Source organism: Hypomesus nipponensis, chromosome 7 (genome assembly GCF_054491055.1).
Source record: "Hypomesus nipponensis isolate SF chromosome 7, ASM5449105v1, whole genome shotgun sequence".
Classification (NCBI taxonomy): domain Eukaryota; kingdom Metazoa; phylum Chordata; class Actinopteri; order Osmeriformes; family Osmeridae; genus Hypomesus; species Hypomesus nipponensis.
This window is the reverse complement of record NC_140367.1, coordinates 6,000,978-6,015,887: the sequence shown is the minus strand read 5'-3', so window position 1 is coordinate 6,015,887 and position 14,910 is coordinate 6,000,978. Positions and strand designations below refer to the sequence as shown.

General features: G+C 47.0%; 1 protein-coding gene across 3 annotated transcripts in view; it reads right to left on the bottom strand.

Moving 5' to 3' along the window:
- usp6nl (USP6 N-terminal like) overlaps window positions 1-14,910 on the bottom strand; it is a 40,165-nt gene that overhangs the window by 5,474 nt on the left and 19,781 nt on the right. For 2 of the 3 annotated variants that reach the window (XM_084701241.1, XM_084701239.1), the window contains 11 exons: window positions 10,125-10,198; window positions 7,963-8,045; window positions 6,254-6,293; window positions 5,851-5,934; window positions 2,897-3,004; window positions 2,225-2,334; window positions 1,752-1,800; window positions 1,403-1,523; window positions 725-819; window positions 294-359; window positions 58-157 (listed from right to left, as the gene is read on the bottom strand). In XM_084701241.1, the coding sequence (XP_084557367.1) occupies window positions 58-157; window positions 294-359; window positions 725-819; window positions 1,403-1,523; window positions 1,752-1,800; window positions 2,225-2,334; window positions 2,897-3,004; window positions 5,851-5,934; window positions 6,254-6,293; window positions 7,963-8,045; window positions 10,125-10,198 (930 nt within the window). Of the gene's footprint in view, window positions 1-57; window positions 158-293; window positions 360-724; window positions 820-1,402; window positions 1,524-1,751; window positions 1,801-2,224; window positions 2,335-2,896; window positions 3,005-5,850; window positions 5,935-6,253; window positions 6,294-7,962; window positions 8,046-10,124; window positions 10,199-13,793; window positions 14,076-14,910 lie in introns of those variants that run through there. The other variant, XM_084701240.1, reaches the window with a different exon arrangement.

Here is a 14,910-nt window from a genome sequence, read left to right as displayed (position 1 = left end):
TCTAACTCTACAAAGGGAAAATGACGAGCGATGACCCAGTATGGTGAGATGTCTTACTCTTGTGGAGTTTGAGGACAGTGTAGGACATGGCGGTGAGAACTCTCTCCCCCTCCAGGATATAGATGTCCCAGATACGAAGGGTCAGGGTGAAGGGGGTCTACCAGACACAAAAACAGAGAGAAACAGACACTAAGGATCTTTAATACTGTAATCCCTATTTGGAACAACCTTTGACCCACATTAGGGGAACCAAGGCTGACAGCAGACAGAGCTACATTCACAAGGTCACTCACTCTGTCCAGGAAGCACTGAAAGAACCACTTCATGGTGTACAGGCTGGTGAACACCTCCTGGGTGTCCTGGCAACAGAGGCAAATCATTTGTGAGTGTGTCATCGGTTTAAAGGTGGTGAATCAGACAGTAAGCCAGTGGTTTAACATTCAAGTAGAATAAAGTCGAGTCAGTAGCTGGCTGTGTGTTTGTGTGTGTGTGTGTGTGCGCTACATGACATTTCTCTCTCTCACTCCATTCCCCTTTAATCTCTCCACATCAAAGGCTGCTGTCTGCTCTTCAGCCAGACCCCCATACCAGCAGGCTTAGGGCTGTCATTTATTTACCAACCCCCTGCACAGATTTACTGGTTTGTATGTGTGTGTGTGCCTGTGTGTGTGCTTGTGTGTGTGCCCGTGTGTGTGCCTGTGTGTGTGTACTCTGTATTGCCCACCAGGTGCTGCTTCAGTTTGGGCATCATCTTCTTAAGGATGCGGTCATGGTGCTCCTGAAAGCGCATCAACTTGGGAAAACCAGGGACAAAGAACCCTGGAGGAGGAGAGGAGGACGAGGGGGTGGAGTGGAGATGGGGGGATAGGAGAGTGGGGGGGGGGGAAGAGAGAGAGAGAGAGAGAGAGAGAGAGAGAGAGAGAGAGAGAGAGAGAGAGAGAGAAGGGAGGGAGGAGGAGGAGAGACGTTGGGAGAAAGACAGAAAGAGGGGGAAGGAGGAGAAGAAAGGAACAGATGAAAAGTGAATATTTCAGTCTGCCCACATTGGTTTGGAGAGATCATAAAGCATTTAATGAATGTGAGAGTGAAGGAGCAGCTTAGGCCTGACTGATGTGTTTCTGCTTATAGTACAGGACACTTTGTAGGGTTTGTTCTCCTTAAATGGCATTTTTTCCCTTCTTCTCTGGGCCAAAACATGAATCCTTCAAGGTGTGAGTACTGTACTTTGTGTGTGTGTTTATACTCTATATAGAACACTGCAGTGTCAGTGGTACTTATAGGAGGGTTTGGACAGTTTTGTTTATGTTCTGTAACCCAGTTTAACATTGGCTGTGTCACATGTATAGTACAATGACTTCCTAAAGGAATTTTAGTGTGTGTGTCGTATTGAATGTGTGTGTACCATGCATGGAGTGCTTCTGTCCAGACAGTAGTTTGACCAGGGCCCAGAAAGCGTCCTCCTCATTCATGTAGATGAGCAGAAGAGCTGTGATCTGGCTCATACCCTGGCAGTACCCAACCTCCTAAAACACACACACACATTCACATACACACACAAATGAGCCACACACACACAATGGCTAGAAAGATCAGAGAGGCTGTTAGTGTGGATGGAAGGCAGACAAGAAGGATTCTGCAGAGTGATGAGGAGAGAGGGAGGGAGTAAAAGTGAAGGAGAGTGAGAGAGAGAGGAGGTGAGAGGGAGAGCAAAGAGGGGATAAAGAGGAAGAGGAGGGGGAAGTGAGTCTCACCGTGTTGTACATGGAGTAGGCTGTCAACACGTGGAACAGAGCCTGCTGCCTGTGAACACACATACACACACAAATCAATATTCACACTCAACGCAACAAGCTTTACAAGCCTTAATAAAGCCTTACGAAATAAAACAGCCCTCCACTCCTAGTTGGACAGTAGTTTCTCTTTGGCTCGCATGTGCGTCACAAAGATACATTTGAATACAGAGGCAGTTGATTTGGTTTCTGGTCAGTCCGTGTGAACTCTAGCTGCTCTCTGGCACACTGAGGGTTAACACGGACCTCCCAGGTTCCTGCTGTCGACACAACCTCACTAAGCAGAAGTAATAACCTTAAAAAGGGGACATGTTCTCTCTCACTTCCAGCTAGGGAAATGTTAGCCGGTGATCCATACAGACTCCTAGATCTCTCGGGGCTGGTCAGTTGTGGGGGGGGGGGGGGATGTGTGTGCAGTGTAAAGCGGTACTTACTTGACGTCATAGCGATGCATGAACATGATGTGGTCCCTGTAGGTGCGGTTCACATCCAGGTCAATCTGACGGATGTCAGGTGACATGCTTTTGGCTCGCAGTTTCAGCTTCTAACGACAGGGGAGACCAAGGGGTTTGTGAGTGTGTGAGAGAGAGAGAGCTGTCCACTGAGGAATGAGACTACACACTCATCCATCCGGACAACCTTTTATTGAGTTCTAATAAAGCTCAGCTGTGCCCAGGAAGTCCTCTTGTGCCATCTTCCTCTCTCTCTCAGTCACACACACACACACACACACACACACACACACACACACACACACACACACACACACACACACACACACACACACACACACACACACACACACACACACACACACACACACACACACACACCCTCCAATAATAATGATTGAGCTCTCTGCAAAATCAAATAAAGGCGGTGCTTGCTCACTTGGTTATGAATCTTTATGAGGCCCGTGCTTTAATGAAGGTGGCTATGCTGCATTGAGATTTTATAAATTGAAGAGGGGGAACAGGAGTGTAAACTACAGGGGTGTGCGTGTGCCTGTGTGTGTGTGTGTTTGAGTTCAACATGACACGGATAGTGGAGGGAAGAAGAGGGGAGGGGTGGGTAGAGCAGGACTGCAGGGGTGTTTCTCTCCAAACCTCGTAGAAGTCTTTCTTCTCTTCCTTTATTTTGGGAATGTCGAGGAGCAGACACCACACCTCTCCTCGGAGCTGCAGGGGGATTCCCTTGTAGACTCTCCGAGACAGCTGCAGTGACAGGGGCAACAGGACACATTCCCGGGAATCACATCAAAGAGTCCCGCTCTCTTCCAACAGCACACCCTTGATCCCCCGAGCACAGGGAACCTGCAGCTTGGGGGTCACAGTTCAGACTCTCTCTTCATATCGTATTCAAGCAGCAAAGTACATAGTGAAAGAATACATGAGGAGAACACGGTAACCGAAACTTGTGTTGATAAAGTCGAGAAATAGGGATGTGGTATCTTCTGCATGTCTCTCAGTGTGTGTGTGTGTGTGTGTGTGTGTGTGTGTGTGTGTGTGTGTGTGTGTGTGTGTGTCGTGTTCTGTAGGGCAGATATAAAGGGTAAAATAAAAAAGATAAATATAATATAAAAGAGTTTTAGAGGTTGAGCCCTGCCCCTCTGTCTAAGATTTCTGAGTAGAGCCAGACATGCTTCCATTCTCTGTGTGAGCAGGTGGATGTGTACACAGGGAGACTAAGCAGGGGGGGGGGATTGCTCCCATTGGCACAAGATCGGAAACATGTTGGGTGAAGTTTGCAAAGTAAAGTACATTTTAAAAGCCAAATTGAAGGAACAGCAAAGTGAATCAGTGCAGTAAGTAGTCCTTCTACTGCTATTAAAATCAGCCTGCCGGAACATGTTACTATGCAGTGAAAAGCAGACGGGAGTTAAGGAGGGACATGTTGGACCAGATGTGTCTTTGTGTGTGTGTGAGTATGAATGTGTGTTTGTGTGTCATGATACTCCTGTACCATATGCAGCTCTGTGTCTCTCTCTCTCTGTGTCTCTCTCTCTCTGTGTCTCTCTCTCTCAGTGTCTCTCAGTGTCTCTCAGTGTCTCTCAGTGTCTCTCTCAGTGTCTCTCAGTGTCTCTCAGTGTCTCTCTCTGTGTCTCTCTCTGTGTCTCTCTCTGTGTCTCTCTCTGTGTCTCTCTCTGTGTCTCTCTGTGTCTCTCTGTGTCTCTCTGTGTCTCTCTGTGTCTCTCTGTGTCTCTCTGTGTCTCTCTGTGACTCTCTGTGACTCTCTGTGACTCTCTGTGACTCTCTGTGACTCTCTGTGACTCTCTGTGACTCTCTGTGTCTCTCTGTGTCTCTCTGTGTCTCTCTGTGACTCTCTGTGACTCTCTGTGACTCTCTGTGACTCTCTGTGACTCTCTGTGACTCTCTGTGTCTCTCTGTGTCTCTCTGTGTCTCTCTGTGTCTCTCTGTGTCTCTCTGTGTCTCTCTGTGTCTCTCTCACAGTTGATCTATGGCCACGACATGTTTTAATGTATCTGCCTGACTTATCAAGTCAACACAGATGGAGAGAGGGAGGAGAGAGAGGGAGAAACAAAGGGATGGGTTTGAAAGGAGAGGTAGCAAATGACCGGCGAAGGGTAATAATGAGGTCATGAATCACATCACGAGTTACATCATGTAGATATGCTGCATGTGAGTGCATGAGAGTGCATGATGTTGTGTGTGTGTGTGTGTGTTAAAGCAGTCTTCCCTTGCCCAGCCTGAGCATGTAATGGGTTATTGTCCCTATAGCAGATAAAACACTGGGGGCTCATAGTGACTACTGGGCGACAGCCTTGTAATTAGGCTCTGATGGGGAAGTCAATGACTACAATCTGTTTGACTAATCATCCTTCACTGTGTGTGTGTGTGTGTCTAATCTCCCCGCCAGTGAAGAGGTCCTCTCTGCCCACTGCACTCCACAGTCCTCTCCATCTGGTCCATTGATTGGCTGTCTCAAGGCCACCTCGGCCCAGGACCCAGAGCTCAGAGCTGGTCAGCTTGGCTGCTCCCCTCCCCTGCTCCACTCTCCTCCCCCACACAGACCTAGATCAGTCCCGCCCTGCTTCACACTTAATAGACTCCTAATAGACACTAAGAACCTTTGATAACCTTAGCAACACACACCAATAACTCCATATAACCTTGCACATTATCGTAAAAAGATGCTCTCAAAGTAGTAACCTTTACCAAGGTGCTATGACTTGATAATGCTAAACATAACGAATGGCTCCAACTTGCCGTTCACAAGGACTGGTCATCTCTCATGTCCTAGCTAATAACAACCATGCTGGTGACAGCTATTTCTCCACTACAGCTGGAGTCAGAGGACGTCCTGTCGAGTGGCTGCATTGCAGCTGTTTCTCCAGGATAGCTGTCTTGCTCTGCTCAGGAGAGATGCAGCGAACCACAACTTGATTACTACCTGAGACACCACTGTTCCCTCTGTCAACACGAGAGAGAGAGAGAGAGAGAGAGAGAGAGAGAGATGGGGAGAGAGGGAGAGAAAGAGAGAGGAGGGAGGAGGAGAGACGTTGGGAGAAAGACAGAAAGAGGGGGATGAAAGAGATGGCAAAGAGGGATGAAGAAAAGGGAGGGAGGGAGCCAGAGGGAGATAGCAAGTGAGAAAGAGAAAGAGGAGAGGGATGCGTGGATGTCACACACTTCTTTAAACGGATGAGAGGAAAATGAGAGAAAGCAAGGCTGTCACGCTCCCTTAGCTATGACATCACAAGCTCCCCTTGCGTCCCCTTCTAACACCAGGAGAACACAACACAAGCCCCCTGCCCAGCCCCTACAACACTGCAGATGTACCTCCATCAAGCACCAATGAGGACAGCTAGAAAAGAGAGAGAGACAGACAGAGAGAGAGACTTCTTCTAAATGCCCTTGAGGGTGGGACTCCCTTACATGTGTTACTATCAGAGGAGAGAAGCAAGGGAGAAAGGACGGGAGAAAGGACGACAGGAATGTGGAATGTAAAATTCGACAGCTGAAGTGGTGATAGATTTTCCTACAAGATGTGAAGTCAACAGAGTGAGGTGATGAAGAGAGAGAGAGAGAGAGGCTCTCACCTTGTCACTGTTCTTGTATTTATCCCAGCTCTTGAGCATCTTCAACCATTTTGTTGTCCTCTCCAGCTCCTGGGAGGTTTTTTGCTGTGGGAGCCACAGGAAGTGACACGTTAATATTTCTTCATTACTGTGACATTGTTGATGAACACTGACAATAGACAACAAGGCACCATCAGCATGGGAGATTGCAGAGAACTCACGACTGTCCACAGATTATACAGACAGCATGATTACTAAGCAACCACACTCCCACAATAGTAATCAGGGATCATTGTCCTTGTGTGAATCAGACTCTTTGCTTGTTCTCAGCTGTGAAGGACATGTGCATGGAGGGGAATGTAGAGGGACAGACATGTCTTGCAGGGCAGTAGGAGCTGGGGGGGTTTCAGTTGGTGTCACTCACCCTCACTTCAACCGAGTCATCGGACGGTAGTTCATTCTCACTGGAGAAAGACAGGGAGGCAATAGAGACAGAGGCAATAGAGACAGAGGCAATAGAGAGAGAGAGAGAAACATTAGATGTTAGAACTAAAAGGGTGTTACATGTCTAGAATCCCACATTTTATTTTTAGACATCTGCCTCTTCTCAACATATGCAAATCACACATCATTATTTGACTATGAGCTTAACGAGATAGACTAATCCTCAACAATTTACATGTGATACATTTAACTTTGAGAGGTGGGTGGCAGCTCTCATAAGCCTGTCTTTCTGTCAAGGTAAAAGTATTCTTTCTCTTGATAAGATGCAATGTTTTCCTCATCGTAAACCATGCCTCATGTCATAAACAAGACAGGTTATGGTTAATTAATTCTGAGTTGAATATTTTCCTAACAGGATGAGGACTGATGGAACATATAAACTGTGTCCTGACCATTGCTTGTGTAACTCGTTGACTTAAATCAAAGAGGAGGAACGTGAAACTTGTAAGCAGCCACACAAACAGGAAGTCACAGATTATAGCCTTCCTCCTCTCTGACTGCCTCAAACGCTTCTATTGCCGACAGTTCATATTGTGAGGATGCCAACAAAGTCTTCCTTATTTAAATATCAAATCTGACATGGCTGTCTAGGTAGGATATCTGTTCTCTGCTTCTGCCTCGACATTGTCCATCTCTTCTTGTGTTAGCCAGCAAACAGTCACATCACCAAGGAGCTCTGTCCAAATACTTTCACACGTCCTTTTTTCTTTCCCTGTCTCATTGCTCCGTTTAGAGTCTAACAGACCTACATGTGATAGGACAGTGGGAAAAAGGGTCTCCACGACCGGTCCAACATATATTAGATCTGAGGTTTACTAAAGGAAGGAAGACGGCAGTCACAGTCTCTACTTCCTGTGTGGTCACCCTGGGACTGCCGTGACCACTCCTGACCTCTGGCCTACACAGGAAACACAGAGAAGCTGGAGTTGGTCGGTCTCCATCGCTCAATGAGCCCTCGTCATTTAGGAACAGAAACACCTACCTCTATGTCTTCCCAAGGTTGAGGCTTCCCTTTGGGACTCTCCAACACCCTCCACCCCCTTATTCTCCACGACCATGGCATTAACCTTGGGCCCCTCTCTTACTCTCCACCTAGCCAGCTGGGGCTCTGGTCAGGCTCCCCCAGACAGGGGCTCTGTTCCTGGGCTGCAGCTACTGAACTGGTACCCTGTCATTGTGGCTAACCCAACAGCTTCCTGGCTCATGTGCCAGCCTATATATATATATATATATATCTCTCTGTTTTGACACTGCTGTTTAAGAGCCATGCAACACCACCTCTATCACTGCCAAAACCACTGCCACACATGCACACACAGCCTTACACAAACACATTCTTGCAGGCATACACACTGGCATACACACACTTACCTTCACACACTCAGACAAGCCACAAGACACACTTGCAGACTCAACACACCCTTGTCTTTGTAGATATCGGTTTTTCAAAGAAGCACCATTGTTTACTCAGTGTGCTTTGAAGCGAACTTTGAAGCCAACTTGAGCTCATTTAGACTGTACATCAGAACTGATAGTGATGGAGCTTGTCCTTAGGTGGATGTGTATGCACAGTATGTTTGCGTGTGTTTGTGTGTGTGTGTGTGTGTGTGTGTGTGTGTTTAATCTTACTGTAGGAACCCGAAGCGGTCGATGACTTTGTACAGGTCGAAGTTTGCATCCTCCCAGGGTTCCACTGTGGCTCCCTCCTTCCCCTGCAATCAGAGTGCATCGTGGGTAACGCCAGGAATACCAATCAGACAGCAGATCTAGGTGCACTTAAAGGTCATTCTATGGGGAAGAGAATACCCTCTTAATGCAGCACAAATGAGACTGAATACAGACAAATGATGTCTGGATGTGTGCATTCAGCACTGGAGCAACACTGCGGCTCAACAGACGCAGGGCTGCAATGCCCTCCTGCCCCGTGGCACCACACCATCATGGACGATCAACCTTTTCATGAACGGCATGTCTGTCGGAGGCGGTCTACGGTGCCCTTGAGAGTCGTGATTGTGTGTGTGTGTGTTTGAGAGTGTGCGCATGTGTCTGTACAGCTAACAGGTGTGAAATTAGGAGTCAGACACCGCCTGGCCGAGGGGAAGGAGGGAGGGAGGACGACATGCAAACGAAAGTGTGAGAGAATAAAATTGTGATGGTGCAAGAGGGAAGGAGCTGGAACTGGGAGGTAAGGACGGACACATACACACCATATGAACCTCCAGTGTTAGGATGTCCAGACACATACACACCATATGAACCTCCAGTGTTAGGATGTCCAGACACATACACACCATATGAACCTCCAGTGTTAGGATGTCCAGACACATACACACCATATGAACCTCCAGTGTTAGGATGTCCAGACACATCCACACCATATGAACCTCCAGTGTTAGGATGTCCAGACACATACACACCATATGAACCTCCAGTGTTAGGATGTCCAGACACATACACACCATATGAACCTCCAGTGTTAGGATGTCCAGACACATACACATCATATGAACCTCCAGTGTTAGGATGTCCAGACACATACACACCATATGAACCTCCAGTGTTAGGATGTCCAGACACATACACACCATATGAACCTCCAGTGTTAGGATGTCCAGACACATACACACCATATGAACCTCCAGTGTTAGGATGTCCAGACACATACACACCATATGAACCTCCAGTGTTAGGATGTCCAGCCTTTTGAGGTGGACTCTAAATACATGTCTTGTCTTCTCTGAAGCCACACTTCAGCAGAAGCCGGCTAAAATAAACACACATCTGGGATGAATAAGAGACTCTTCTCAGTCCTCAGGCAGAGGATGGGGACCCGAACATGAATGCACACACACACACACACACACACAGAAGCTTGAAGGACACGTCAGTTGAGAGAGAAACAGACAGTGTCTGATATCCACGTCATCTGGAAACGGCATACTCTTTTACACAAACACACACACACACACACACGAACACACACACGCACGCGCACGCACACGCACACGCACACGCACACACACATAAAGAAAACACTCTTGCAGCTCTAAATCAATGTCAGGACATGTGTGTCTGGTGTTCCCATGTGTGTCTGGTGTTCCAGCACAAATAAAAACACAGAAAGCGTTACAAAGTGAAACACCAGTGACACCGAAGTGTCTTCATGAATCCCAAACACCATCAACTTCAACACCACATCTATTAGCAGAGTTCTGTCTGTGTGCTCTGTTTTGATAACAGACCCCATTAAAGAACTCGGCGACAGTAATGGTGACACTGATATGGTTCTGATTGGACCCGCTCTGCCTCGCTGAACCCAGAAAATGGATTCTTCTTGTGATCAGGGTCAAACATCATAATATAATTAAACTCAGTGTCACAATGCCCACCCCCCCCCCCCCCTCATCTCCTCCCCTCCATCCCTCCATCTCTCCTTCCTTAATGAGCGTGCTTCATTATACATCCAGACAAAATTAAAATGGCTAATTTAGAAACCAGGGACAAAGGCTGTCTGTGGAGACACCAGGGTCGATGGGCAATTATATGGGAATCTCACACACACACACACACACACACACACACACACACACACACACACACACACACACACACACACACACACACACACACACACACACACACACACACACACACACACACACACACACACTATTGGCTGACCCAAAGCCAGCAGATAAGATGACAATATTCAAAGGACCTAAATGAGTGAGGAGACCAAGTGAAGGAAAAAACATCTGGTGGTTTAGGAGTGGGTTCCAGGATGTTCCTACCTTGTCATATTTGGCCACAATCTCAGCTCGCTCCTGCTCAAGCTTTACTGCAGCATCCTGCTCCTTATCAGACGCTGTGTGTGTGTGTGAGAGAGAGAGAGAGAGAGAGGGGGGAAGAGAGATAGAAACATTAGTAATACATTTTCTGTATTTTCTTAGAAAAATGTCTTCAAATTTTCTTTCTGGGGAAATAAAGGTGTAATAAAGAGACATTCTTATGTGAGGGGAGAGGGAGGGAGAGAGACACTGGCATCATTGGAGGGGAGAGGGAGGGAGAGAGACACTGGCATCATTGGAGGGGAGAGGGAGGGAGAGAGACACTGGCATCATTAGTAAGGAATTCATGCATGAGGCATAACCAACACAACCCCCCCCCCCCCCCCGCACACACACACACACAAATGTACGCAAACACACTTCCTGAATCCACCAGTTCCAAACACAGGAAACAGGTTAACAAAGCTGGCAGGGACTGTACTCTAAGTGTACGGCATGTTTACTCAGGGTTAGGGTGAGAGGCACGTAGGGCTGAGAGACTGCATCCCACTGATCTAGAGCCCTAGACACAGGGAGGAGCTACAGACAGCTTCTCTAACCTGATCTAGAGCCCTAGACACAGGGAGGAGCTACAGGCAGCTTCTCTAACCTGATCTAGAGCCCTAGACACAGGGAGGAGCTACAGGCAGCTTCTCTAACCTGATCTAGAGCCCTAGACACAGGGAGGAGCTACAGGCAGCTTCTCTGACCTGGCTTCAGCCTCTTAGAAAAAAATCCTACCAGTAGGTATTTAGGTATTTGGTTGGCACACAGCATAGCAGTGTGAAATGGGAATGGTCTGTGTGTGTGTGTGTTCACATTGGGAGATGATCCATGTTTCCAGGCAAGGACCCAAGCACTGGCATTTTTTTCTTCTTTGATATTCTCTGCTGATCGCTCGACTACACAAATGCATATCAGGCAGGTTGAGAGGGGGTGTTTTTGAGAGAATGCGTATATCTGTGTGTGCGCGTGAGGGGAATCCCTGGTGATATACACGATAAACAAATAACCCTAGATTTTAACTCAAGGGTTTGTGTAATATCACCAACCATAAATTGAATTACATTTACAATAGAACATTTATCAAAATCAAACCTAAGAAAATTATATAAAACATTGATCTAAGTATGTGGCCTTAGTCACTTCCTAAATCAAACCTAAACATTTTAATTTGAGGAATAATAATACAAAATGACACTTTCGGTGTAGCTGCCACAAATTAAGCAATGCCTCTAGTCTTGAATCTATATGGCATAGTTGAGTTGAAATAAATTGGACCCTGGGTCATAGTGACCCAAAGGTAATTGACAGAATAGTCTACAATAGGAGGGTTAAACAAGTACTTTATAGTACCTCACAGGAAATAAAGCATAATGGGATACGTGGTTTTTGCAGTTTTCTAATTCCGTTTTTACTTCAGTGGTGTTCGACAGGAAGTATTCCATTCCGTCTCTACTCCACTTCCTCCCTGGTCTCCTGGGTTCAACAGGGGGCGGCTGACCGGAATTCCAATACGTCCGAACAAACGTGCTCCTATTGAGCCAGCCAGAATTTTTATGACAGGATGGCGGGAATGTGTGTCACAGTGAAAGGCATGTCACCATGAGCTGCCAACAGCCCTCAGAGAGAGAGAGAGAGAGAGAGAGAGAGAGAGAGAGAGAGAGAGAGAGAGAGAGAGAGAGAGAGAGAGAGAGGCCACAGGCTGGGGACACTACAAAAAGACGCAGTCTGGAGTCACAGCAAATAAACAAATAATGTTGCTTTCCCACCCAAGGGGGCCGTGGTTCCCATGGCGCAATGCATTGGAATTCTGGGTAAACGGGCTTGAGTGTTTCTGTGGTAAAGTCTCGTCTTAGCAAGAACCCCCCATCAGACATTAGTATTCTGCATGGGCTGGACTTAGGCTCAACGCAATTAGAGTCTTTCATGCTCTGGAAATTGCGCTGGCATCCGTGACAATTTCTGTATGTTTTTTATGTGTGTGTGTGTGACAAGAGAGTATTCTAGCAGAGTTTGGGTGTAGGTTTCCGGTCAATGTGCCTTCCAGTGTTACCGTGTGTGCTCTTTGCAACCCCCCCCCTCCGATGAAGACCCAGGAGAACCATGGACGATCACACACAACTCCCTCACTCTCTGTCTACAACACGCTGCCCTGATGCTCATTCTCTCTCCTCCTCCGCCTATACTCTCGCCCTTTACCTGGTCAGACCCCCGACTCTGCTGCCCTTCTACCTCCTCCCACGCTCCCTCCATCCCTCTCCTCCTCTCCATCCTTTCGTGGCCTCCCTCCTACAAAGAGGGCGGTGTCGACTGCAAGTCACTTCCATCTCCAGCTGCGTTTAAAATGTCTCTGTAATGACTGAGTGGTTATTACCATGTAACCCCCCCACCCACCCGCACACAACCCTCGCTCTCCTGCACTTATCCACCTGTCACAGGGACCACCCAGCCACCCCCCGCACGCATCAAGCTCACTCAGAAAACAACATGTCAGACATCAGAGTTTAAATCTGTCACCACAAAACCTCTTAAGAGACAACTGGAATCAGTCACTGATAGATGACCAAAGAACAGAACCCTTTTTGGTCTAATCTTCCTACCTCAGTCAGTATGTTGTCTCTGTTAGCCTTCATGAGAAAAGTTTCATCCTCTGTTTATCAAGATTGCAGATGTAATGCCAACGTCTATGTTTTTCTATATTTGTTCGTATGTCTCTCTCTCAAACTATATGGTTGTACTCCTAAAGGCCGTTTCTGTTACTATGAACAACACAACAATGACAACAATGTGTAGTGACAGACCTCATGGCTCCGGTCTACTCCAGGAGCAGCACTTGGCTTTGTTTTCCATAATCAGGAGTCCTTGATGTTCTCCCCCACTCACAGACCCCCCCCCCCCTCCCCCTCCCTCCCATCTGCTCAGAGCACCAATAGTAATGATAATGGAATATGTGATTGGAGAAGAACTAATTTCCTGTCCTTTGTTCTTAGTTCACGCTTCACTTTGTTCATCCTCTGTCAACTTCCTTGTCTGCTGCCTTTGCTAAGCCAATCAGAACGCCCCAGGACTCGACCAGGCGCGCAGGCCCTGCTCACCTCAGTGACAACAAAAGCCTACACAGACACACACACACACAGACAGACATGAAGAAACAATCAGCTCCATCTTAATGTTCTGTATAGCATTGCAAGTCCCACTGTTTACATTGCTCTGAATAAAAGTATCTGCTGAATTATTAAATATGAACAGAAGTGTTCAGTATATGCTATATACACGTTTAGAGTTTGAATGTAATACAAGTACAATGTGTATGTGTGTATTCAGAGTCACACATCATAAGGTACAGTAGACAAACAGGATTGAGAACTAACAGAATCATCATTCAGATGAACTGGATGTGCTACACATTGACATGGTAAACATGTTCCAGTCTGTTCCAGACCATATCACACTGATTCCTAGAACACCAGTCACCATGACGTCATTCAGCATTCCTAGCGCTTCCACGACAACTCATTGACTGGCTGACATTGTGGGTCAATATTACACTTATTTTAGCAGTGTCTCGGTTATTATCTCAACCATTTAGTCTACCCACATACAAACAAACAATCTCAATTACAGACTTACCTCTTGAGACAGCCTCTATGGAATTTTCCAATTCTGTCAGAGCCTTCGTACGCATCACTAATGGTGGCCCAGTCTATACACACCCATCAGTTTTTCATCATCTACACACACACACACACAGAGACAACCAGCTCTGTCCATGCGAGCACCTGTTTCACTAAGGCAACCATCTACTGTACCAGCGAGAGAAAGAGGAACCAGAGGGAAAGAGAGAGAGAGGAGGAGTGAGATCAGTGGTTGAGTTAGAGGGCCTTTGTCACAATGCAGCTGTTTGTTTACTCATTGAGGGGGGAGTATGAGTGAGAGAACCACGGAGAGAGAGAGAGAGAGAGAGAGAGAGAGAGAGAGAGAGAGAGAGAGAGAGAGAGAGAGAGAGAGAGAGAGAGAGAGAGAGAGAGAGAGAGAGAGAGAGAGAGAGAGAGAGAGAGAGAGAGAGAGAGAGAGAGAGAGAGAGAGAGAGAGAGAGAGAGAGAGAGAGAGAGAGAGAGAGAGAGAGAGAGAGAGAGAGAGAGAGAGAGAGAGAGAGAGAGAGAGAGTCTGACTTCAGGAGCAAGTCTGTCCCACTCACAACATTCCACACCCCAACACAAACACAACAACAGGGTCTATTGAATACATCAGACAGACTAAAAAGCGAGGGGAGAGAGAGACAGAGAGAGAGACTGGGGTAGGAGAAACACACACTCATGAAGAAGGAGGATAAGGGGAGGGAGAGGGATTGACAGCATGTTGATAAAGTGTTTTCATTACAGTCTCATTACAAACTGATGATCTAACCCATTAGAGAGAGAGAGAGATAGAGAGACATAGAGAGAGAGAGAGAGAGAGAGAGAGAGAGAGAGAGAGAGAGAGAGAGAGAGAGAATTCCAAGGTAAAACAACGAGAGAAAGAGAGACTACTGCTGCCTCTGCCATATCTCTTCCATCATGGTTACAGGAAATAGCTGGGTCAGTGAGGGATTGGCTGAAGAGGCTAAAATGCTGTTATCACTTCTAAAGAACAGGGCCATCCTGTAAGGCAGCAGGGCTTTGAGGTGCTAGCTTCCTCTCTGGGTGGGACCAGGGAAGGACAACAACATTGCCTAGCTACTACTAGATTGCTACAGTCTAGCCTAGTC